This window comes from Ursus americanus, chromosome 30 (genome assembly GCF_024610735.1).
Source record: "Ursus americanus isolate L20-20 chromosome 30, mUrsAme1.1.p, whole genome shotgun sequence".
NCBI lineage: Eukaryota > Metazoa > Chordata > Mammalia > Carnivora > Ursidae > Ursus > Ursus americanus.
In genome coordinates, this window is record NC_142156.1 from 9590277 (window position 1) to 9614891 (window position 24615).

General features: G+C 54.5%; 1 protein-coding gene across 4 annotated transcripts in view; it reads right to left on the bottom strand.

The window, feature by feature from the left end:
• Positions 1-1680: 1680 nt before the first annotated feature.
• CABP1 (calcium binding protein 1) overlaps positions 1681-24615 on the bottom strand; it is a 51766-nt gene continuing 28831 nt past the window's right edge. Inside the window, exons 1-7 of one of the 4 annotated variants that reach the window (XM_087857276.1) lie at positions 21952-22674; positions 9837-10016; positions 7071-7101; positions 6641-6784; positions 5524-5633; positions 5143-5290; positions 1681-2137 (exon numbers count right to left, since the gene is read on the bottom strand). In XM_087857276.1, coding sequence (XP_087713402.1) covers positions 2112-2137; positions 5143-5290; positions 5524-5633; positions 6641-6784; positions 7071-7101; positions 9837-10016; positions 21952-22599 — 1287 coding nt within the window. In that variant the 5' untranslated portion in view covers positions 22600-22674 and the 3' untranslated portion in view covers positions 1681-2111. Of the gene's footprint in view, positions 2138-5142; positions 5291-5523; positions 5634-6640; positions 6785-7070; positions 7102-9836; positions 10017-14669; positions 16313-21951; positions 22675-24615 lie in introns of those variants that run through there. The other 3 variants (XM_045791556.2, XM_045791555.2, XM_045791554.2) reach the window with 3 other exon arrangements.

The window sequence follows — 24615 nt, forward strand, 5'->3', positions numbered from 1 at the left end:
GCCCTCCAAGGCCATTGCATTTCTGAAACTGTGTGGATCTGAGGGCTCTGGGCCGAGCCAAGCCAATACAGGAGCGGGCAGAGCTGCAGGCCTGCCTTGCGGGGCACAGAGCCAAGGGCTTAGTCTCGGAATTGGATTATGAGAGTGAATTTGGAACTCCCAGCCCCCCCAACCCCCCCACCTGCCGCCTCCCCTGGCCTCAGGGACACGGGGATTACCCAGGCCTCTGGCCGGGGGCCCTCAGTCCTTCCCACATTCCCTGCCAAGTCTGAGAACAAGGATCCTGCCTCTGCTGCACAGAAGGGCAGGGATTTCTCCCCCAACCACCCACTTCCAGCCTTTAGCCCACAGCCTCTCCCCACCCCCACCCTGCTGCCTGGGAGCACACCTGCCTCCCAAGTGTCTGGGACTTACAGCAGTGTTATTCAAATTGTGGTCCCGCAGTTAGAAGGACTCATTTCAGTGCCCTTTCCTGGGGATAAGCCTTTTGTTCCACCAGAATCTACCGCCTGCCTCCAAAGCCGGGGCTGGGGAATTCAATGCTCTGGTGAAATTCATATTCTCTGTTCTCTGGCAAAACTATTCATTACTCTTATGTCATGGGCGCTCTTGATTTGTTGAGGCTTTTAAAAACCAAAGTGTGGTCCTCAACTGGCAGCAAGAGCACCCCCTGGGAGCTTGTCAGAGACGCAAATTCACGGCCCCCCGCTCCAGACCCTGAATCAGAATCACCAGGGCGGGGCCCAGACTGTGGTTTAACAAAATCTCCGGGTGACTCTCACACACTAAAGTTTGAGAACCACAGGCTCGAACTACACAGGTCCATCCTACACACCTGTCTGATTCCGCCCTAACCCCGTCAAAGATTCTGGGTAACTTCTACCCACCACCATCTCCTTTAGACGCCTCCAACCCTCCACTTGCGGGAACTCGTTAGACATTACAAACGGGTCCTGTTTAACAGTGACTTCCATGGCGGTTATGTGAATGGTGGCCCTTGGAGGGCAGAAATACGATGACCTTCTGGGGCCTTTATTATTCCTGCTCCATATGGGGCCCAGAGAGGGGACATGACTGGCCCAGAGCTACGCAGCAAGTAAACCCGGGGCCTAACCACTCTACTCTCCTGCTCCCCACTCTGCCGAGCAGAGGGCAGCTGTTTGGACATCTGTTTTACAGACACCCTGGGATTTCCTCCGTGGCAAACACCTTGTCATCGCTTCCGCAGGAAAACCTCTGCTGACCTCCCCGGAGGACGCCAGGCCTCCTTAGGAGAGCCTACCACAGGTCCCTGCATTTTTCCCTCATAAAAGCATCACAATTTGTAACCACATATTGAAGTACTTCGTGTCTGTCTTCCCGCCAGGCTGAAAGCTCCAGGAAGACAGGAAGGGGGCAGAAGCTGCTGGATGCTCAGCCGATGTCTGTTCTCCTTTTCTTACAGAGCCTGACTTTGTATGGGGCAGCTGGGTACCCAGCCAGATCGCTATCTCCACCAGGCTCCCCTCCAGTTAGAGGTACAAGGTTCTGGCTTCTGAGATGACAGCGGGTCCCTAACGGTGCTCAATAAATGCATGTTGAATGCAGGACTGCTGGGCCAGCTCTGGGCGTGCAGTCGGTACTCAGGAAATGCGCGTCATCTGACCGGGGCCAAGAAGCAAAAGACCCCCACAGCTGCCCTTGCCTTGGAAATACTTTTATTGGTTCTGAGAGAACAGGGCTGTGGCGAGCTAGGACGGGCACAGAGCGAAGGAGGGCGGCGAGAGGCTTTGCCCCAGAACGGACATGCTGTGTGGGGGCTGCTGGCGGGCTCCCTGGCCCACCCTGCCAGCAGCGGCTGGGTCCATGGCACTTGGCGCCCGGCGTCACCTCTGCCGGCTTGGCACGGTGGCCTCCTCGGCGGCGGGCGCCCCCCTTTTCCAGTTGCAGGAGTTGTGAGTCTTTCACAGTGCGGAGGGGTGGGGTTCCGGGGTGGGCACCTCCCCGGGGTGCAGGCAGGCCCCGTCCGCCAGTCCATCCTGGGCTCTTGGCGGCTGCGGCGGGGTGAGGCGCGCTCCAGCTCCTCTTCTCCCGCCGGGGAGCTTGGCAGTCCTGGAGGGGCCCTCGAGGCCTCAGCGGGACATCATCCGGACAAACTCTGCGAGGGCACAGGACGGGGTGGAGAGAAAACAGCACAGTCGGGCCCGCTCAGGCTGCCACCTCCAAATCTCCAAATCTCCCTCGGATCTGAGTGCCCCCCCCCCCCGCCTCCATCGCCACTGCGCCAGCCCGGGGCTGGCCCCCTCCAGCCATCCAGCCTCTTCCAATCCATCTTGTGCATAGCAGCTGGTGGGGGGCTGTCTCATCTACACAGCTGACCCCTCTGAAACCTCTCAGGGCTCCCCACGGGAAAATGTCCAATATCCTGCTGCCGGCCGCAAGGCTCTCCCTGCTGGGGCCCCAGCTGACGTCTCTCTCACGGCTCACCCCCCCATCCCTGTGCTCCGACCACCCCGATCTCCCTCGTGGTGCAGCTGGCACACTCACCCTCCCTCCACCTCTCAGCTCGCCTGCATCCTGTCTCCCCTCTCTCCTTTTTCTTTTAACTAGACGTGATTGTTTGCAGCAGTTTTAGGTTCATGGCAAAACTATGCAGAAACTACAGAGTTCTCATTTACACCCTGCCCCACACCCGCACGGCCTCCCCCACCATCAACATCCCGCACCAGAGTGGGACGTTTGATACACTCGATGAACCTCCGCCGGTGTGTCATGGGCACCCAGAGGCCACAGTAACGTTCAAGTTCACCCTTGGTGCTGTCCCTTCTGTGGGTCGTGGCACACGTGTAAGGACGTGTATCCACCACCGCAGTACCACACAGAACGGTCTCACGGCCCTAAAGACCCTCTGTGCTCCACCGGCTCCTCCCTCCCTCCCCCTAAACCCCTGGCAGCCACTGATCTTTTTACTGTCTCCATAGTTTTGTCTTTTCAAGAACGTCATACAGTTGGAATCACACACTATGTCGCCTTTTCAGACTGGCTTCTTTCACTTAGCGATATGCACTTAAGATTTCTCCGTGTCTTTTCATGGTTTGATAGCTCATTTCTTTTCAGTGTGAATAATACTCCATTGTCACAGTTTATCCACTCACCAACTGAAGGACATCTTGGTTGCTTCCAGGTTTTGGCAATTGTCAATAAAGCTGCTATAAACATCTGTGTGCAGGTTTCCATGTGGACGTAAGTTTCAATTCATTTGGGTAGATACCCCATCCTTCCTTCTCACCTGGCGGTTCCTACTTATCCCTTAGGGCTCTACTGATTTATAGCCTCCTCCAGGAAGCCTTCTTTAATCCCCCCTCCAGCTTGGCACAGATGCCCCCTCTGCACCCCATAACTTGCTGTATGTCTCCCAAAACAGCATGGACTATACTGTTGGCTTCTGTTTTCCTTGCTGGTCTTGGGCTCCTCAAGGCAGTTCTCGACATACAGCAGGTGTGCAATACATGCTAGAAGAATAAATGGGGGACGCTGGGCTTGTAGGGAAGGGCCTTTGTCTGTGGGGTTGGGGGGGGCACTACCAGGACACAGGGCGACCTGAAATTTTCAGATGTGGTGGCAGCAAAGTCTTCTTTCCACGTAGCCACACTGTCTTCAAACTTGGAGCCGACTGGCTCCCCAGAAACGACCTCCCAACCTTTGTGTTCTGGATACACTCACACTCTGGCACATGTTTACCTTGTCTTTCTGCTCAGAATGCAAGTTCCTGGAGTCCAGAGTCAATGTCTGACTGTACTTTTGCCCTGTGTACCATCGTTGCCCTGCACGGTGTCAGGCAGGGTAACGTATGTAGCGGTTGAGAGTCCAGACCTGGTGTATGATCCTGCTCTGCCTCTTACTAGTTAGGCGATCTCAAGCAAGTCATATGACTTCTCTGAGCCTCAGTGTCCTCATCTGTACCATGAGGCAATATAGTGCAATCCAGAGAGTTGTTATGAGAATAAAATGGGACGATGGATGTAAGTATACTTAGTACAGTGACAGGTGTATAATATATGTATGGTAAATGGTAACTATTGGAATTATTATTGATTCATTAAAAAAAAAACACACTTTTACTGAGCATTAGCTATGGGCCAGGTACTGAATTATGAGGAAATACAGAGATAAAATGTTCTTCTCCAAAAGTTCCGTCAACAGGAGAAACGGCTAGCACTCGAGGGACAGTGTGAAGAACGAGGGTGAGCCCGAGGTGCTATAAAAGCCCAGGCAAGAGGAGAGAATCAGCGAGGAAGTGCCAGAGGAAGTGGCCCACTGCTGGTCTTGAAGGGTGGAGAGAATTTAGTCCAGGTGAAGAACAGAATAAAAGGCATCCTGTTCAGTGCATTCAAACAAGAACTTGGCAGGATTGTGGACCACAAGTACCAGAGTGTGGCTTTAAGGCGGAGAGTGAGTAAAGGAACAGCAGGAGCTGCAACTGGGGAGGTGAGCTGTGGTTCGATCTCAGGAGGCCTGAGCGTCAGACCGAGGAAGAGGGTGCTCAGAAAATACCTAGCACGGATGGATGCAGGAGTAGGTGGACAGGTAAATGGGTAGAGATGGATGGGGTCACTAGACACAAGGGTGGATGGATGGGTGAACGGGTGGATCGATCGATGAGAAGTTGGATGTCGATGGGGAAATGACTCTACAAACAGATCAATGGAAGTGTGGGTAGAGGTACAGGCAGATGGATGGAGATACATGAATGTGTGAACAGAGGCACAGAAGTACAGATGTACGCATAGACAGAGATACATGGGTAAGTGGATACATGGGTGAATGTGCGGAAGACTGAACAGATGCGCAGATAGAAACATAAGTGCATGAATAAACGGTAGTACGGATAATCGTTTAGAGATGGATGAGTGGATAGACACCTGGACACAGGAAGAGACGGGTAAACGAACACATGGAGAGAGAGAGATTTGGCAAGATGGATTGATGGATGGATGGATGGGGGTAGGAATGAATGGAAAGGTGGATTACAGGGGTGCATGGATGGAGGGGTAAGAGAATGGAAGGGTAAGAGCATGGAAAGTTGGAATCATGAATGGATACACAGTTGGAAGTCTTCATGGATGCCCACTGGCTTCTCTCTGACGTTCAAACCCCACCTACCTTCAAAGTCTACTCGTCCATCCCCATTGAGGTCCACATCTCGGATAATTTCCTCTATGTCTCGGTGTCCCACTTGATGACCCAGGAGTTTCCTCATGGCCTCTCTCAACTCACTGGTGCTGATCTCCCCGTCACCATTGGTGTCGAACTAGAGAGGGCAGAGAGGAGAGAGGGGTAGCTACAACGTGGGGGATGGAGAAGCAGCTCCCAAGGCTGGGCTCCTTTTCTAGCCTCATTGACCCCCTTCCCCAGAGACCCTTCTCTGTCCAAGCTCCTTCCGCTGGTATGTGGTCCAGGGCTCTGGTTTCTCTTAAGTAACTACCCTGGGGTTGGAATTCTAACAACCCCCCCACCCCTGCCTGTCCAGGGTCCATGACTCACCTCTCGGAAAGCATCACGCAGTTCCTTCACTCCAATCATATCTGCTGTTTCTGCCAGGAGTTTAGGTCCCATTAGCTCTACGAAGTCATCAAAATCCACATGGCCACCCACTGGAGACAGAGGAAAGGGCTAGGTCACCCATCCAATTACTCCCCATCTCTAATTAGGCAAAGGAAGGCACTGTGAACCCCTCCTTGACCTATCCAGTGCCAGGTCCAGGGTACAACCAAAGGCCAAATGAGGACAGAGAGGTGACCATGGACCGGCGGTTTGTCAAAGAATGGCTCAGGGGAGTGGCCAGAGTTAGGCTGAGGGAACCAGTCAGGAGGTGGATAGAGGTAGATATGGATGGAAGAAAGAAACACTGGGTCACAGAGACAGGCAGAGAATTTCAGAGATAGAGAGACAAAGACACACAAGCAGAAAGGCAGAGAAAGCAGAAGTGAGGAGTGCCTGGCCCATTTGTCCCAAGCCTTACTCTCGTTGTGCAAATGGAAACTCAACTCCAACAAGACCTCCCAGCAGGTAGGAGTGCTGGAGAACTGACACCCTCCCACCCCCACACCCACAACACCTTTCCGCCAGTGACTGACGAAACACCTGAAACCCCCGGCTGGAGAGGGGAGAGCTCTAACTTCAAGATGGGCGCGCTGCACTGACTCCCCGGGCTGCGGAGCAGAAGGAGACTCTCAGCGCTCGCCGTGTTAGCTGGCTTGAGAGTTCACCCTCTGTGGGCGCCTTCTCTTCGTGGTCTCCCCTCCCTACTCCCTCCTGACGCTTCCCTTCGCCTTCACATAAACTGCTTGCACTCAAATCCTTGTCTTGGGGTCCGCTTCTGGGAAAACCCAGAGTCAGACAGAGAATAACGGGAGAAATAGCTTCCTTCCGCTCAACAACCTGTGTGCCAGGCGCGGGGCTCTCCATATTCCCTCACGGACTTCTTGTGCTCCTCTCGTTTCACAGTTTGCAGGTGAGAAAACAGGCTCAGAGAGGCTAAGTGGTTTGCCCCAGGTCACAGAGCCAGGAAGAGAGGGGCCCAGAACTGAGACCCGGGCCTGTGTGATCGCAGCGGGCCCCGCTGGCAGGGACGGGAAGGGAAGGAAGCGGAGGGACTCACGGTTCATGTTGATCTGCTGGGACAGCTCGATGAGCTCCATCTCGGTGGGCATGTAGCCCATGGTACGCATGCAGTTGCCCAGGTCCCGACAGTTGATGTAGCCATCCTTGTCCTTGTCGAATTCTCGGAAGGCCTCTCGGAGCTCTGAGGAAAAGAAGGAAAGTGGGCATGGCTGAATAAAAGAAGGAAAGTGGGACCCGCAGAACCTCCGGGCAGAGGCAGCCCGAAAGCCCACTGGCTGGGAGGGCCAGGCCCTGGAGCTGCCAGGACTGCATTCCTCTGACCCCTGGCCCCACAGGGGATGCCCAGCGCTGTTCTAGGCCATGTTCCCAGGAAGCCAAGATGTCTCTGCCTCTCTTCCCAGCAATCTCCCTTCCCTCACCTTCCTGGACAGCTGAGCAACCCTTTCGCCTAAGGGGTTGCGTCTTACCTTCAATCTCCTCTGGCCGCAGAGATCTGTCCTGAAACAAAAGAACACTTCCTATTAGCAGCTGTGAGGGGCCTAGAAGTCATAAAATGACCAGCCTGGGAACCATCCGAGGGACAGCAAGCACTGGATGGGGAGAGTGCCTGGACCACATCTTTGAGGGAAAAAATGTGCAGCCCCACATCTCCCATAGACACAGGAGATGCCCAGGGACCCCAGAGCCCCATCTGTGTCCCCCATTCCAGACACAAGAATGTGTCAGGGAACAGAGTTGGTCTGGAGGCAAAAACCTGTAAATAAAGCAGGGTGGGAGGGTGGTTGTGGGTCACAAGAGAGAGGAAGTCTGCAAGGCAATGGGAGGAGGGCTAGAGGGACAGAAAGCCGGGACTAGACAGGCTGCTGGAGAGGGAGGAAGAGGAGGGGGAGGAGCCGCAGGTGTGGAGGCAGAATTAGGGCTGTGCCCTGTTTCTTGGGCATGACCCACCTTCTTCAACTTGACCCCCATCCTACACCTTGCCCTGTCATGGGACACAGCATAGGACCCTGGGGGCTGCCAGTGCCGCTGGCTGCCGCCAGGGTCCAAAGCACGCATCTCCAGCTTCAAGCCGTGCCCAGGTCTCCTTGGGGACTCAAGGAAGCCCTGGGTTTAGGCGTCTGAACAGATGGCAGAGAAGTCTCCAAAGAGGAGGCCCAGAGAACGCAGGGGGGCTCTGGCTGGTGAGGTGCCAGTCACCCCAGGCCTTCCCAGGAGGCAGACAGACCAGCACAGAATGGGTGCCCAGCTGGACCTGTTCAGCAGGCTCCAAAACTGGAGCCCAGGGCTCATCCTTCCCATGTCACAGCTCTCCGACTTTGGGCAGGAAGAACGTGGGGCAGGTGTGCCCGCCCTGAGGAAGTACACGCCAGGTGTGGGCAGACCTATCAGGAACACAGACACGCAGGCAGGCCCCAGAGAGGTGAGGTGTCTCAGCTGTGCCTGCAGGCTGTTCTAGCCAACAGGGCCAGGGCAGGCAAGAGGCAGCTTCTGCCCACCCACTGTAAACTGGCCCCAGGGCAAGAGAAGTCAGCTCTGGAAACTCCCAGAATCTTCTAGAAAGGGGTCACTGAGGGACACCTGGGTGGCTCAGGTAAGCATCTGCTTTCAGCTCAGGTCATGATCCCAGGGTCCTGGGACCGAGTCCCACATCAGGCTCCTTGCTCAGCAGGGAGCTTGCTTCTCCCTCTGCCTGTTGCTCCCCATGCCTGTGCTTGGGCGCGCTCTCTCTCTCTCTCTCTCTCTGACAAATAGAATAACAAATAAATAAATAAATAAAGGGGCTGCTTAGCAGCATCTTGGGTGGTCAAAAAGGATGATTTTTGCAATGCCCTGTACCACCTGCAAGTGAAGTGAGCAAGCAGGTGACTGCAGGCATGCACACGCCCTAGGACAAGTCATTCAGACATGAGTCCTTTCCCACACTTTAAGCCTCAAGCAGCCTGCCATTTCTCCAGGACCCAGCTCTGCAGGACTGGAGAGGAGCCAGGTGCTGCTGACCCCCACTGCAGCCCTCTCCCCTTCTTGCATAGCTGGAGCCAGGGAGCAGGAAATCCAGCTACCTCTGGCAGAGTGGGCCTGGCAGAGTCCAGGCGGCCAGCCCTCAGATCACACGCTCCCCTTGCAGAGCAGTGGAGGTACGCGTAGTAGAGCCGGGGACACCCACTAGTGTGACAGGGAAAGGGTGAGCACCATCCCCTGGGGTCAGATGGGAAAAGAGCATATGCACACTCTTTCTCTCTAACATGTGCAGTCTGGCAGAAGAGCTTGGCCTCTAGAGTCAGACAAACTCTAGTGCAACGCCCACATCTGCTACTTCCTAGCTGTGGGACCTTGGGCAGGTCACTTCAGCATTCTGAGCTACAGTCTCCTCATCTGTAAAATAGGTTAATGCCAGTACCCATGCTGCCGGGCCTTTGCGAGCATCCCGTGAGACGAGATACGTACAGTGTTTCGCATGTGGCATTATAAGTGGAACCTGCAAATGTTTGTGTCTGTGACATCATCATCATTACCTTCCTCCCTGGGGCTGTTCAGATACCTGAAGGAGGCTGCCCGGACACAGCAGCCGTGTGTGGCTAGTTAAATTCGAATCAGAAGCCAATGAAATTAACAATTCAGGTCCTCAGTCATATTAGCCACGTTTCAAGTGCTCAACAGCCACGTGTGGCTGGTGGCTACTGTATTGGGCAGCACGGATCGTAGAATATTTCCACCATTGTAGGAAGTTGTCCTGGACAGGCCTGTGTATTCAGTACTGCTGTTAAGAGAACAGGAGGCCTTTGAGTCAGACTCCCCGGGTTTGCTTCTGACCTCTACCACCCACTAGCTGTTATCTTGAGCATGTTTACCTCTCCAACTCAGTTTCCTCACCTGTAAAATGGGGATGATAATAGGACTTACCTCTCAGAGTTGCTCTGAGCCTTACATGAGGCAATGCACCAAAGCACTTAGCACAGAGCCTCGCACAGAGCATGTGCTCAAGAAAACAAGCAAGCAAGCGAACAAAAAACGTTAGCGGCTATTGTTACTTCTTGCTGGTGGATGTGGACTCACTAGTGCTTCGCAGCCATGGGTGGGAAATTTGGGGGGGGTCAGATTCACAAGTTGAGGGTTTGGGGTATATCCACGAGGGGACACAGGTTGCTGCGGACAGAGTCCCTCTTCTTCCCAGCACCTCCTCATGCCCTCTGAAGCCAAGTCGAGCGCAGCTCCACTGGGGCCAACTTACGTACAGGCTGCCTGTTCTCAGCGAAGCCCTTGCGCAGGAAAATGCAGGCAGGGCCCAGCAGGTTGTGCATGACGGCGCAGTTCTGGGCCAGCATCAGGAGCGGTCCCGGGAGCTCGCCGCTGGCTGCCGGCCCCTCCTCGCTCGTCTGCACCACCGTGTAGCTGCTCTGCTCCTCCTGGCGCATCTTCAGCCAGCACCAAGCAAATACAAAAGAGAGGCAGGTGTCACCTCCCTGCCCCACTGGCCCTCCTGGCCTCAGCCTGGCTCCTGGTCCTAGAAGGGGCTGTCCTCAAGAGGAGGCCCTTGAGAGTCAGACAGCGGGGTTCGGAGAGCTCTCAGGATGCATGGGAGGCAGGAGTCAAATTAGTTCAACAGATGGAGTCTCTGATGCTTGACTGCCACGGGTGCTCCAGGGAGAGCTGGGAGTGACACCCATTGTGTGGGACATGTGCACACACATGCTCACAACACATACACACACAAAGAATCACACACTCACGTGCATGTGGAAGCTTACAGAGAGAAGGGGTGGGGTGGGGGTTCTGCTCCAGCCAGTGGGAGGTGCTCACTCAGAGACTAATGAGTATCGTCCTTGGCCAAGATGCTCTTAAACGGATATGTGGCCCTGCCCCCGCTGGACGCCACTGGAAGGCAGTGAGGACAGTCAGAACTGGGACCACGCAGAGCAGGCTCAGGCAGGCTGCTGGACCGCAGGTGCAAACACACAGGACTTGCTAACAGAACCAAGCAGGCAGGGGAAGAGGGCGGCCTGGGGCAAAATGGAGGCGGTAGGTCCCCTCTGAAGGGGCAGTGCTACTTAACTCAGCTCAATGTTTCCTTCTGATTTAAAGCACCGGCTGGGCCAGGGCAAAGCCCATCTGTGGGTCAGATTTTTCCCAGTTTGCAGCCTCAAGACTAGACACTCTCTGCCCCCAGCAGCTCTCCTTCTTCCCCCTCCCGTCTGTCTCTGGCTCCCCGCCCAGCTTGCCCGACCTCTAGAGGCTGAGGCAGGGGCCCTCTCTGCTTACCGAATATAGCTGTGCTCCCAGGCCCTGGCCCTCCCCTCCTCCCCCCTGATGGTTCCCATGCAGCTATAAAAAGTCAGCACTGCCCAGAGACTGTCCCCTTAGGACAACAGCAGCATCCAGACACAACATTCTATTCCATCCTGGCATCCCCAGGATGCCCAAGGCCCCCCAGGATCCAGGACAGGGCGCTCTGCCTTCAGTCCTGAGCTTGGATGCCTCCCCTCAGTGTGAGGATTTGGAGGCAAACCTTCCCAAGGAGAAACAGAGCAGCTAAACCTTGGAGGGCTGTCTTTGTCCTAGAACCCTAGAGCTACAGACCCTACCCTTCTATCCTGCTGCCCCCCCCCCACTTGCTGCCAGGTTCCTCCAGCTCACAGAAGGTTGTGCCCAGTAGAAGATCCTGTGACCTAGGGGGCAGCCTGTCCCCCCAGACTGAGAAGCAGAACTAGTTCCCCCTGCCTGGCTTACCTCGTCCTCCCTCTCCTCTCATGCCTCTTCTCCCCAAAGCCCCACGCTCTAGGGCTACAGACTAGACTCCCTTTCAACTTCCTAAGCCTGTTCCAGGCCTAGAGAGAGAGAAGCAGTATCCTGGTTCAGACCCTGGGTGAAGGTCCTCAGTGCAAAGCCCAAGTTCAGTGAATGCATTAAGGGTAGGTTTTTGGTTGTCTCAGAACTTGAGAGATGTCAGTCAGACCAAGGGACATTCTGGTTTGATATGTAAAAGAGTTAGGAGCCTCAGCCATACTCGCACAGGCTTCCAGGACCCAGGCTAGAGCAAGAGCAGAACCAGAGAGACCTTCCCAACGGGGAGGCTGGCTCAGAGGAAGCCTGGGAGTAGAGAGCGGCTGGACCCCAAGAAACAATCTCCTGAGATGTGTGTAGAGAATCAGCCTTTTCGTTTCTGGCTGAGTCTCGCACACGTGGCTCAAAGCGAGCGCAAGCCAGGAGGGAGGAGGCAGCGGGCAGCACAGAACTCTGAGAGGCGATTTAGTACACTGGCTTTGGGCTCCAACAGTCTTGGGGACAAATTCTGGTTCTGCCGCTTGCTTGCTATGTGACCTTGGGCAGGTGACTTCACCTCTCTGTGCTCTAGTTTCCTTCTCTGCCCAGCGGGGATCAACGTGGCCACTCGCAGGATTCCCGTGAGAAATAAATGAGCTATTGCATAGTGCCTGGAGCATGGTAACAGCCGAATACATGGAGTTGCCATGGGGATGACAATGACGGTGATGAAGGTGGTGACGATGGTGGAGATGCAACATGAGAGATGCTGGGAGCCAGAAGGCATTTACTTCTGGCTCCAGAGGAAGTGGGAGAATATTTGCCAATCAGGGAAGAACTGAGAAGGGATGGAGAAGAATGTGTTCCCACGAAGGAGGCACCAGCGGTGGCTGGGGAATTTCCACTGCATGTCTTAATCATAATAGCGCCTGGCACCAAGTTGCCCCGGGAGGCTGCTGATCTTCCTCGGCCAGTCATGGCACCTGACAGCCTGGTCCTGCCCTGCACAGAGCCCGGAGCAGGCCGCCTCTCCCCGTTCCCGGCTCCCCAGCTACCACGCTCAGGAAGCCAAGTGGGCAGTGGCCCACAGGCTGACAATGTATCCTGGCACCGAGGGGATGTCTCCCAAGTGTAGCATGGCAACAGGAGGGGTCAGCTGGCCTCACGACCCAACAGCTTTCTAACAATGCAAGCTGGCCAAGAGAAGGCAGGTCAGAACTTGCTCTCCCTGGAGGTATTCAAGGAGTGGTTAAATGAGAAAGGGCTTGGTGAGGTGGGAGAGGGCATCGCGGCAGTGAGTGGGAATCCGGACGATGTCAGGTCAGATGTGGGAATCTGTGACTAACACATCTGACAGCAAGGAAGAGAGAGGCAGCCTCTCACGGAGGCAAAAATACCGATAAAATACCCACTATGGATTCACACACGGACCAGCGTTTCAAAAACCCTAACTCCACGTCCACTCGGCTGTGTGACCTGGGAAAGCTCTTATCTCTTAAGTGCAGCTCCTTTCTCTATAAAATAGCCAAGAGAACTACTTGGTGGAAAAGAGCGAAAGAGATCACAGACGCCAGATATGTTGTAGCTATTCAGAAGAAGGCAATTATTACTATTATGAAAGAACACGAAATTGAATGCCATGCGTTTTATTGTCTTTTACCTTATTCCACGGACTCAAACAAAACCTCTCCTATTTTCCTTTTTCCCCTGCACCCCCACTTCTCCGAACACCCAGAGCGGACCAATTAGGATCATGATGACGGTAATACTAGTTGCCATTTATTGAGGACTCCGTTGCCGGCAGCGTGCACAGCACTTTATCTGCTTCCAACAATCACCTTAGGAGGTGAATATTAGTATTCCCACCTGGTGGACGGGGGACCTGAGGCCCAGAGAGGTCAAGCAACTTGTCCAAGGTCACATGGCTGGAAAGAAGAGATTTGAGAAGTATGGCTCTTAAGCACTCTGCTGTGTACGGGGAAGATGGGTGGGGTGGGGGGGCACAATGCTTGTTCTTAAATTCACCTCTTCAGGCTCTGGACAAAACTCCAGGGGAAAGGCTTTTACCCTGTGGTCCTCTAGACTAATTCAGGTCAGTTTCCGCTTCTCTGCAACAGCATGGAGGCCACCTCTGGTGCCAAAGACCCCCCTAAGATGAGAGATGATGTAGGCTGTACACACAGAAGAAAGTCAGCCCTTAGAAGGATCCAAGGGACCAGTGAAGATTAAAGGGAATTTGATGGGAGCAGCTTAGCTAAATGAGGAAGACGACGAGCAGAAAAGCCCGGAATGTCCTAAATTAAGAAGACTATCCAACCGACCTGGGAGGTAATATGGGGTTAGGGACAGAGATGCCATTAGTTAACCTGAGACCTTGGGTAAGTCATTTACCCCAGTGGTAACCAAGTTCCTTGACCGGAAAACGATAGAACTGGAGGAAAACATCCTTATCACTTCTTCTCCCTTTAAATAATACCCATGAGTTTCTTCTCTGGCTTGACTACAGAGGACTAGAAACACAGGCAGAACCCACTTGAAGCAAAACCCTATAGATGTAAGCCCAGCTTTGCATAAAAAATGTTTTGGAGGCGGTGATTTGCTTTCCAAAAGGAATTCTTGCAAAAGGATATTATCCTGGTGTATAAGCAATAAGTCCATGACAAAAAGCGACTTACAGACACCTTTGCTCAACATCCTATTTCTCAGTGAAAACAATCCGGGGCCCTGAACCAGCCTGGTTCTAGTTGAGATTCTCTGACCGGATTCAGGAATTTTTGAGGGTAGCAGGGCTTACCCCAGTAGCAATGGTGTCTACTTCAAAACCCACCAGTTGGAAGGCTTAGAGACCACCGGAGAGAGGGCCAGAGACCCTCAAAGAGATGAATGAGGACCCCTCCCACCCCCCCGACCCTACAGCTGGGAAGGAGCCTCAGTAGCAGCAGGGTCAAAAGCCCAACTCAACCCTCTTCTGATACAGTAGCCCCAAGGGGGTCCATCCACTCACATTCTACGGACCTGTGCTTGTCATTTTATGGTCCGGAACTACATGGCTTCCTTCCTAAATCTTGTGCTAATTCCCAAACACAGCCCCCCATGCAACTGTAGGTCCCAACTTCAGCTCAGAGCCGGAGACACCGAAAACAGGGATCGGAGGGAATCTGGGGGTGGGAACAGGGAAGCAGCTCTCGACAGAACCCACGGAAAGGGTAGCAAGCTTCAGATGCCCACCCTCTCCATCCCCAACTCTGGAACAGATGGCAAGATGCCCCCTTCCCCTGCCCCAGGTCTTGGGAACTCCAGAAACATACCTTCCTTGAGAGATTTCTCAGTGGAGACTTGACACAGTTGCCCATCCTAAGCTGAGGCAGCCCCTCTCAGGATCCCCGGGTCCATGAAGGAGGCTCCTGGGGACTAAGAGATCTTAGTCCCTGTCACGGCCAACCCCAGCCTCCCTCTGCCTGCGCAGCTCTTCCTCCTGGCCCGTTCTGAGCCCTCTCTCTTGCGCGCGTGCTCTCTTACTCGTCTGCCTGCTCCTGCTCTCTGATTTTTTTTTTTTTTTTTTGGTGGATTGTGTGTGTGTTTGTGTGTCTGGGTTTAACTTTCTGGACACTTTCTTAAGGAGATGAAGGCAAGAGGGGAGAGTGCAGGGCACAGAGAAAATCGCCCGGGGAGCTGATGGCAGAGGGCAGCAAGCTGGGGAAGGCTGCCGGATCATCGACATCAGATTAGAGCTCAGTTCTCTCTCCGGTTCATTTCCCTTCTCTTAGCCCCTCCTCTCCCACTGCCAAATCTGCAGGGAGATTGCTTCGGGGAGGGGGGCCTAGAATGGCAGCTGCAGCTGGGAATTAGGCCAGCAGACCCAGAAGGGGAAGCAGGCGAGTTTGGGCCACCAAAGCCAGGTTGCCTCCCAGCTCCCAGCCCTGTGTATACACACACACACACACACACACACACACACACACATCTGTGCACAAACATGCATACGCAAGCACCCAGGGACAGACACACATCTAATTGCCCCTTGGCAATCGCAGCTGGATTGAGAGCAGGCAGCTACAGTTGAGGGCCTGGAAGATCTTGTGATGTCCCCATCACGCTCCATTTTTCACACTTGCTTCGTCACTGAAACGGGATGAGGCTCCGGGGCTGGAATCACAAGCTGAGCCAACAGCAGCGAGCAGATCCTGCTGCTCCCTTTGCTCCGTGGGGTCTCTCCAACCCAAGAGAAGTCAAGAGACGGCGGTAAGGGGGGCATGACGGAGCCAGTCTTGGCGCAGAGGGTGTGATGGGAGAGCTGCCAACCCTTGAACTGTCCTCTGCCTAATCCTGAGCGAGGATCTTTCAAGGCTTCCTTGGAATGCAGAGCAGAGAGGCCACCCTTTGCAAAGTATTCTTCAAGGTTCCACGACTGGAACTTTTTTGGTGAGTGGCTCTTCCTTGTCGCTCTGGGCTCCAGGTTTGATGAGATCTCTTCTCAAGCCTCAGATGTCACATTCAAGACCTGCAGCAGGAGCCAGATGACCCAAGAGCGGAAGCGTCCCTGTTTCCCTGCAGCCAGCTTTCCCCAGCAGGGGGCGCCAGAGAGGTGATGGGAAGCCGAACTCTGCAGCTGCACCAAGCCTCGCACGCGGCGCTGAAAGAGTTTCCAGCCCAGAGAGGCTGCTTTCCCATGGACTTTTTGTCCAGCTTCAGTGGCTGGTCAGAAGTTCCATTAGGGCAGTGGGTGGGGCGCTGCCCAGAAGGTGCCACAGGCTCGCTCGCTCCCAGGGAGCCGGGGGAGGAAGTCCCTGGATAGCTCTTGACGTCTATGCCGCTGCTGACGATGGAATGGTTTAATCAGGGGACTTACTCAGCAGCCTTGTTTGGACCAAACCTCCAGAGGAGGTACAAGAAGGAGGGGCAGCCCCTGAGGACAGAGGGAGGAGCCTGGGGAGGTACTGACGCCCAAAGGGCAGGAAAGACACTGGGAAGATGAAACCAAAGAGTGAGCAGCTAACATAAGTGCCTTCTACAAAGATGTGTTCCTCCACGAGAGAGCATGAACCAGCCTCTCTGCGGGGCCAGGGGGCCAGGGTCATGAGACTCAGGTGCATGAGAAGGGACTGCAGGCCTGGGGTTGAATCCTGGCTCTGTGGCCAGCTTCTGACTTCTCACATTCCGGAGCTTCTGTTTCCTTGCCTGGAAAAGGGGGTTTTCCCCTTATCTTGCTTATAAAATGGATGTGGGCAAGTACCCGGCACATGACAGATACTCAATAAGTAATTCTTAAAATGGAAGAAAGAAGTCTCATTTGTCCAGTGTTTATGTGCCAGGCACTGTGCCTGGCTCTGGGAATGCTGTGGGGAACAAGATAAGCATGGTTCCTGCTTTCAGGGAGCTCACATCCTAGCAGGCAGGCTAGAGCTATTAAAGAGCTATGAATGCACTGATTTAATCACGTTTCAGGTAAATGTTATGAAGGGAGAAGGAAACACAAAACCTCCGAGAATGTGAGTCAGAGGGATCTGACTTAGTCTTGGGGGGATTGGGAAAGACCTGGAGGTCAAATCTAGGAAACCAAGCATCTGCAGACTCTTGACAAGCTGGGGCTCACCAGGGACCCCAGAGGGAAGTCGGGTTAGGTTCCAGGTACAAACCAATTCATATTAACTACCTGGGCAGATACACGGAAAAGCAGCACAGCGTCAAGTGGAGATTCTCAATGCTGGCTGCAGATGATTCTCATTTAATAGGTGTAGGTGAACTCTGGACATTGGTGCTGTTTAGCGCTCCAGGTAATTCTATCTGCAGCCAGTGTTGAGGACCACAAACACGGACCCTAACAGCTTGGAATGCAGGGGCAGACAGACCTGGGTTCAAATCTTGCCCTGCTGCTTAGCAAACTCTATGACCTTGAGGACTTGTGAAACTCTCTGAGCCTCAGTTTCTTTATAAAATGGGTACACTAATAACCCTTCCTTCCTAGAGCTGTTGTGAGGAGTTAATGAGATAATACACACAAAAGGCTTGGCACAGTGCCAAGCACCTAGAAGGTGCCCTTTCCCCTGCCCAGCATTGGTCTTAAATGGCCAGCCGTGCCTGCTTCTCCATACTCAGCAGATCACCCACTGGGTCAGACCTGGTGACTCCTGCCCCCTGCAGGCCAGCTCCAAGCACAGCACCCGCTTGCCGACCTTGGAATATGCCTGTCCTTGGAAGCAGGAGACAGGAGACAGCAAAACCAGCACCCTACTTCTCCCCCGCCCCCGGCCCCGTGGAAAAGTCATGCACTTTGAATAAATCCCACCCATATTTACAGGTAAGGATGCTGACCCTAGCTTGAGGCTGAAGGCAGCAAGGCATTCAGGGATTCAAACTCAGAGCTTTGCTTAAGATATTTTGGGCTGGGCTGGGTAGATCAGGCCGTGGTGGTCCTGAGTGACAGGGATAGAACTGCGATCTAGAGAGAGCAGCTGGCTTGACATTCAGCAGAAAATTTTTAAAAGGGCCAAACGGTAGGGGCTCCTCTAAGGAGCAAGGCACATCACATAGCCCCACCTTCCCGTCCCTCTTCACTGTGGCAGCAGCCCCTGGGCTTCCGGAAGCCTACACTTTGAGTTCCGGAATGGAATAATAGGATCAGAGGGATGAGAAGGATAAACCCATTGCTGATTATTCCTGATTAGGAGGGAGGCTGGCCTCCAGCCCTGGTCGGTTCTATCACCAGCATTCAAACTTGGATGACAGCCCAGGGCGAACACACTCAGGGAAAGCTGGGTCGTAACCTGAGAGGTGCTTCGTGGATGCTTGTGACAAATAGGAAACACTCTCATGTGACTTCCCACCCAACTGGTTCTTTAGAGATCACAGTCCTGCCATTTACTTACTGTGTGGCCTTTGGACGAGCCACTTCCCCTCTCTTGAGATTGTTTCCTCATCTTTAAATTGGGGGATCATAATGTCAACCTTCACAGGTGGCTGAGAAGATACTTGGGCAATTGTTTAGTGAGCTCCTGCCTGAGGTCTCAAGCACCCTTGTTGCTTCCCCCCAACAGCTACAGGCAAATGCAGCTGTCCGGGAGGACTCTACAGGATTGGTATCAACCCCAAGCTGACCTTCTCTTTCCCTTTTCCCAGGCCCCAGGGGAAAGGCAATAGGGGCTTCTCCCCCAAGTAGGGAGAGACTTGGCAGGACAGGCGTGAATAATATACACAGCCCGCATCCCAAGAGCACAGGCCTAGTATGATTGCATCTATTAGGACCCAAACTTTCATGGTCTCTCTCCCTCATCTAAGCTCTAGGAACTAAGAAGCCTCTGCAGACCGGAGGCTGGAGACACTGGTCATCCGCCCACTAGATACTGTGACCTTGTTATGTGCAAAGCAGTTTGGGAATTGGGCTAGCCTATTCAAATCAGAAGAGATGTCTCTAGAGCTAGAAGAAAGGGGAAGGATGGGACAGAGATGTGGGTTTTATATACATCTGCCTCCTCTACAAAGGGTGTTTCTTCCCCAGCTTAGAGTAAGGAGCAGAAAAACTGCTCTCAAAATAGTTTTACAAGACCCAATGCCAAGAGTTGCCCCCAAATCATGCCTATTCTGAGTTAATGTCTGATACCCCATCTCTCTAGGCCGCTGGGTGGCATGTCCTTAGCTGGCCACAAAGAGGGTACTAGGGAAGGTCCCTTGTCATTCAGCTCCTTCCTTTAATGGCTCAGAGACAGCTTTCAAAGTACCTAACACAGGCCCACATTCAGACAGTTACTCTATTAAGAATAACATTAATGAAGGCTGCCCTTTTCTCCAGAACCTACTGGACCTAGGTCATTTGACATCCTTAATCTTGTGTGACCCTCGTTAATAGCTCTGTAAAGTAGTTTTTATCGATCTCGTTTCTGGATGAACAAACCCAGACCAGAGAGAGAGAACAGGCCCAAGGTCACAGCAATGGGAAGTGACAGAGCTGGGACTGGAACCTGCAGCTCTGCTTTCTCCCAAGCTACCATTCTATGGCTTTGACTCAAAACCATACCATCGGCCTGTAGGCAGTAAGGATGCTCTGGGAGGTCACTAAAAGAATCTGAATTCCTGTTCCCCCTAATGTGGGAGTCTCCCTCGGTCCCTTCAGTGTCGCTTTGAGCCCTGGCTCTCTGTGACTCTATTAGAGATGGAAGGAAGAAGGTCCCAGACATCACTTGGTAGTTAATCAACAATAACAACAACAACAATAATAACTAATATGGATGGAGCCCTTGCTCTGGACCATGTACTGGCCAAAATCTGTACATATCTCCATGTCCCATTTAATTCCCCCCAAACCCAGTGAGGTACTATGGTTTTCCCTATTTTACAGATAAAGAAACAGGCTTAATGAGGTTAAGCAATTCGCTTAAGGTTAAAAAAATGTAGAACTTGGGAGACATGAGAAGAACACCTCCCCAGGACTATATTTTGCCCTAAGCAGATTCTACCTGAAGGTTTCCGTGTTCAGAATCCTATGTCCCTTCTCTTGGTCCTGGCCCTGTCTCTGAGGACAGGAATCTCAATGCAAAGAGAAGGGAAGGAAAGATGAATTCCCCTCTGTCTCAGGAGACCGGAGACTCTGACCCAAAAGTCTCGGGCTGCGCTCTGTTGTCGCTGCGGCTGCTGTCCCAGCAGATGCCTTAGAGCTGTCAGCAGGAAGCCCAGACTGAACGTGCGGAGCTTTACAGAAAAAGTCTGCAGCCCCAGAGGCAAGAGCTTCCAGAGGGAGGTGGTAAATATTTGATGGGACCTTCCAGCTCTTCTACTCAGGTGACCCTGGTGACATTTCAGAACTCTGGGCTGGAGAACAGTCTTCATTGATGACTGAGAAAGTAGGAGGAGGAAGAAAAGCAGGTAGCCGAAATGCTCTGAGCTCACAAAGGGCCCATGCAGGCAAATTCTGTTAAGACTGGAAAATGAAGAGGCTCTTTTTTCTAGGAACAAAGTCATATTGGCAGCAAAATGAATAACCAGAAAGTGAGTGATTCTGGGCCAGTGACCCACCCTTACAAACTGCTAGACTGTAAGCTCCAAGACAGCCAGAAGCCCAGCTAGCGTGTCCACTGGGGTCTCCCTCATGCCCAGCGAATGCTTGGGCAAAGAAGGTGCCCCCAAATATTTGATACATGTTTGACTAGATGTCACGAATCCCATGACCCAGACCCGCTCCACAGACCACTGCCCGAACACCCTACGCCTCCTAATACATAAACCACCGCAGTGAATTTCCACCCCAACACGTCGCTGTGCTAACTCTCAAAGCTCTGCCTCCAAATCTCTGCTCTGGAGAACTGCTGCCAGCCGACTCGGCTAACGAGGGCTCCCTACAGGAACAAAGCCACACGCTGCTGCCCCATCACACCACACAGCAGCCCCGCGCAACCCGAATCCACGCGCAGCTCCTTCATGTCAGACCTCTACCGGCCTCAGCTGCCACGGAGTAGTATTTTGAAAAGGAATGTGCAGATCTGAGGCAGAGCACACATGGCCTCCTTGGAATTCTGATCCCGCATGGCGAGCCGGGAGCTTGAAACGGCTTCTCTACACTACATCCTAGCACAGAAACACTCAGGGCCCCCTCTTCCTCCACATGCCACGAAAACTCTGCCATCAGACCTCTGCATCACTCCCCTCCTCGGCCGCCGCAGAACGGTCTCAACGCTGTGCCAATGAGTTTGAATTAATTAATTATGGACTCAGAACTAGAGGCTTTGCTCGGGAGTTCACAGGTTCCTTTCTGCAAACCTCTCTCCCCGGCAGCGCACCCCAAACTGTAGACCTGGATTAGAGGACAGAAGCTCAGCTGCCCAAGACCCTTGAGAGGAAGGCCTAGAGGAAATGAGAGTAGCCACTGCTGACCCCTTAGTGACCTTTCTGACCCTAGAATGCACATGGACTCAGGCTAGGGTGTTGTTCCACATCCTACGACCTGACAACTGCCCAACAGCCATCCTAGTGGCATCCCTGGAGCGACAACCTCCTTAAAACACCCCCGAAGTTCTGATTTGAGCCATAGCTCTGTGTAGCCCCTCCTTGCTTACCCAGACACTTCTCTTTTCTCACATTTTTGAGTCTCCATCTAGCTCTCCTAACTTTTCCCAGGTCTCTGGGGCCACCACAGCCCATGACCAGCGTCCCCCATCCCCAAGCAAGGCTGTGTGCCCCGAGGTAGCCATTCTTGAGCCCCAGACTCCAAACCCCTTGCTCCTTTGGGTCGCTCACTGGCAGTCCTGGCTAGAGACCAGAGCAGTGGATTTGGCGCCACCTCCTCGGAGCTCCCCTGCTGACCCCTGCAAATCTCCAGGCGGTTTGCGGCGGTCTTTCCCTTCCAGGACTGGCCTATTCTGGCAGGTGGAGGGCGACGAGGCGCTGGTGCCTCGCCCAGAAGAGGCCCGGAGCGTGGACAGCGCACAGGGTGCTGAATCAGGCACGGGGGAGGAGGAGTGTCGGCCAGGGCGCAGGGCTGCGGAAGGACTACGGGGAGCGTGACCGGGGGCCGCGGGGAGCGGGAGGAGGGCTGTGGGCGCGCAGCCGCGCAGGGTCCCGAGCGCCTTTCCCGGGAGCGCGGGCGGGAGGCGCGGCCCTTACCTGGCCGAAGGCGGAGCTGAGCATGGGGCGCAGCTGGTGGAGGAACGGGTCTGCCTCGGACGCGGCGGCTGGAGCGGAGTCCCCGCGACCTGGGGCTCGCAGCGAGCCCCGGAGGCCGAGCGCCGGGGACAGCCCCCGTTCCTCCCCATCCCGCCCGCGGGCAGGCGGCAGCGGCGACGGCGGCGAAGGTCGGGACGCCGCGGTCGGCAGCGCCTCCCGGGGCCTGCAGTGCGCCTGGGGGAGCCCGCGCCTGCTCCCCCGCGCGCCCTCCTCTCGCGGCACCGGCCGGCACAGGGGCCTCCGCGAACTGGGGTCCCCGGACGGCGGCGGCGTGCCCGGGCCGGTGCCGGGCAGCCGGCGGCCAGGCAGCCCTGGCTCCCGGGCAGGGCCGTGGCGGGGAACCCGGCTGCCCCCGCTCGCCGCCGCCGCCTTCAGCAGCGACGTCTTGGACTCGCTTTTGGCGATGTGCGAGCTCATCGCGGCGGGGCCCGCGCTCGCATGGCCCGGCGGGGGCGGCGCGGTGCGGCGCGGCGCGGGGCCCCCGGCGGGCAGCGAGCGGGGCGCCCGGCGGGAGCCAAGCCCGAGGACGCGCTGGAGGCGGGCGCCGTCCCCCGGCCGCTTAAATGCGGCCCCGTCGCCGCCGCCCATGTGACAGCGCAGCCTCTACGCCCGGAGCCCCGAGCTTCCCGGCGGCTGGCGGTGCGGATCTGGGGGGGCCGCCGGCTGTCCCCGGAGAGCCCACCCCCGGCTCCTCGGCGGCCCAGGTACCGCCGCGCCCCGCCCCTTTCCCCGCCCCGCGCTCGAGGAGCCCCGCTTCCGGGCGGCCCCTGGCGGCGGAGGGGGCACTGCGGCGAGGCGCCGGGAGCGCTAGGGAAGGGGCTTGGCGAATGGCCCCAAAGATGCCCGGACCTTGGTGGCCGGCAGTTTCTCTTTAACACGCCCGGAGGTTCCCACAGTGACCCGGAGCCGCCGGAACCTCCAGAAATGCGGGCGGGGTGCACTCTCCAGGGGGTACAACTTTGGAAATGAGGAGAGAGGTGCAGTAAACTGGCGACCTAAGGAGGAGGAAGGCACTCTATGACGGCACTACGTGCAGAAACCGGAGCCAGAATGGCGTGGAAGGGCACTGCTGGAAGGAGTGTCTATGGGGTACTTCATCCACTCCAGTACCGCGGAGTGCAACCAGGATGACCCTGGTATATCAGCTTTTCAGTTTTCAAAACAGAAGAGAAGCCAGGTGGCATCTGTATAACCGGGGCTTTGCAGGGCCTGGTGATGATCAAGTTTCAGGTAGGACCCATTTGCTGCCCCTTCAGCTGTTGCCCCCCCCCCCCGCCCCCCACACCTCCACGTCCTTCTAGATGTTGGAGAAATCCCTGCTCTTGGTGGGCAGCCAGGGAGTCACACAGGCCTGATTTGAATCTCAGATCCTAGCCCTGCCGCTTACCATCTTGGGCAAGTATCATCAACCTCTCTGAACCGTGTTTTTCTCTTCTCTGAGATGCAAGTAACAATCCTAACCAACTCCTTGGTAACATCCAATGACACCATGCACATAAAAGGCCTGGCGCAGTACCCGAAACAGGGCGCACGGGCGGTTAACTCAGTTCCCTTCCCTCTGCCCCTTATGAGGCCCCATCTACCCCTCTTGTCTAGAAATGGGATACTTGAGATTTGAAGGGGGGTGGGGTGGGGTGTGAACCTCCCAGGCTCTCCCTGTTCTGGTCTCTGGCCCTGATGCCATCCATGCATGAGAATCAGGCAAATCTGGTCACTGCTTGGCCTCAAGAGGACAGATGGACAGATTGCCAATATGCTACACCTCACCCATGCCAAGGGTTCACCCTCCTCTGCACTGCCTGCTTCTTTTACGTGCCCATATGCAAGGAATTAAGAACAACAAACAACAAACAAAATGGGCAGGAAAAGTAACTGCCACAGGCCAAAGTGAACAAGAGAAGTGTGGCAGATTGTTTCCCAGCTCACCTAGAAGGGACCGAACTGCCGTATCAAAGCCACTCAGGTTCCTAAAGCACAAACACGAAGGCAGGCTGGGGGGCCGCAGCCCAGGAGCCTCACTGCAACATCCAGTCCAATAGGAAGGGTGTAAAGGGCCCACCCTCTCAGAGTTTGGGGTCAACCAATGTCTTACCTGTTCCAGCCCTCAGAATAATCTGTTCGGCAGGATTAACAGCAAGTGTACATTCTGTATAAATCACAGGAGATAGAATACCTCATCAGAATCCCTCGGGAGCTGACTAGAGGGTATTCTAAGTCCCTGCTGTGCTACTCCTGGTTGTCTTTCTGAAATTCCCTAAGGATTCTTGGGCAGGACCTCTATCAACAACCAATTTCTGAAAAAAGTGAGAACCCGGTTGCATCACCTACGATATTAAATAAAAGCAATCAAGCTTATGTTCATGGAGCGAATGGATGAAACACTTGCACTCAGATCCTGGATCATCTGGATATGCGCCAAGATTCCATTTCATTTGTAAAACTTGCTAATTTGTTCATTCGCTTAAGGATTTCTAGAACCAGGCACCTTGTCAGACACCTGGGATACCAAGATTCATCCATTCATTCAACGAACGCTTGAGTGCCTGTTATTTGCCAGGCACTGTTCTAGGTTCCAGAGACTGGGTGAGAAACAAAACAGTCTCT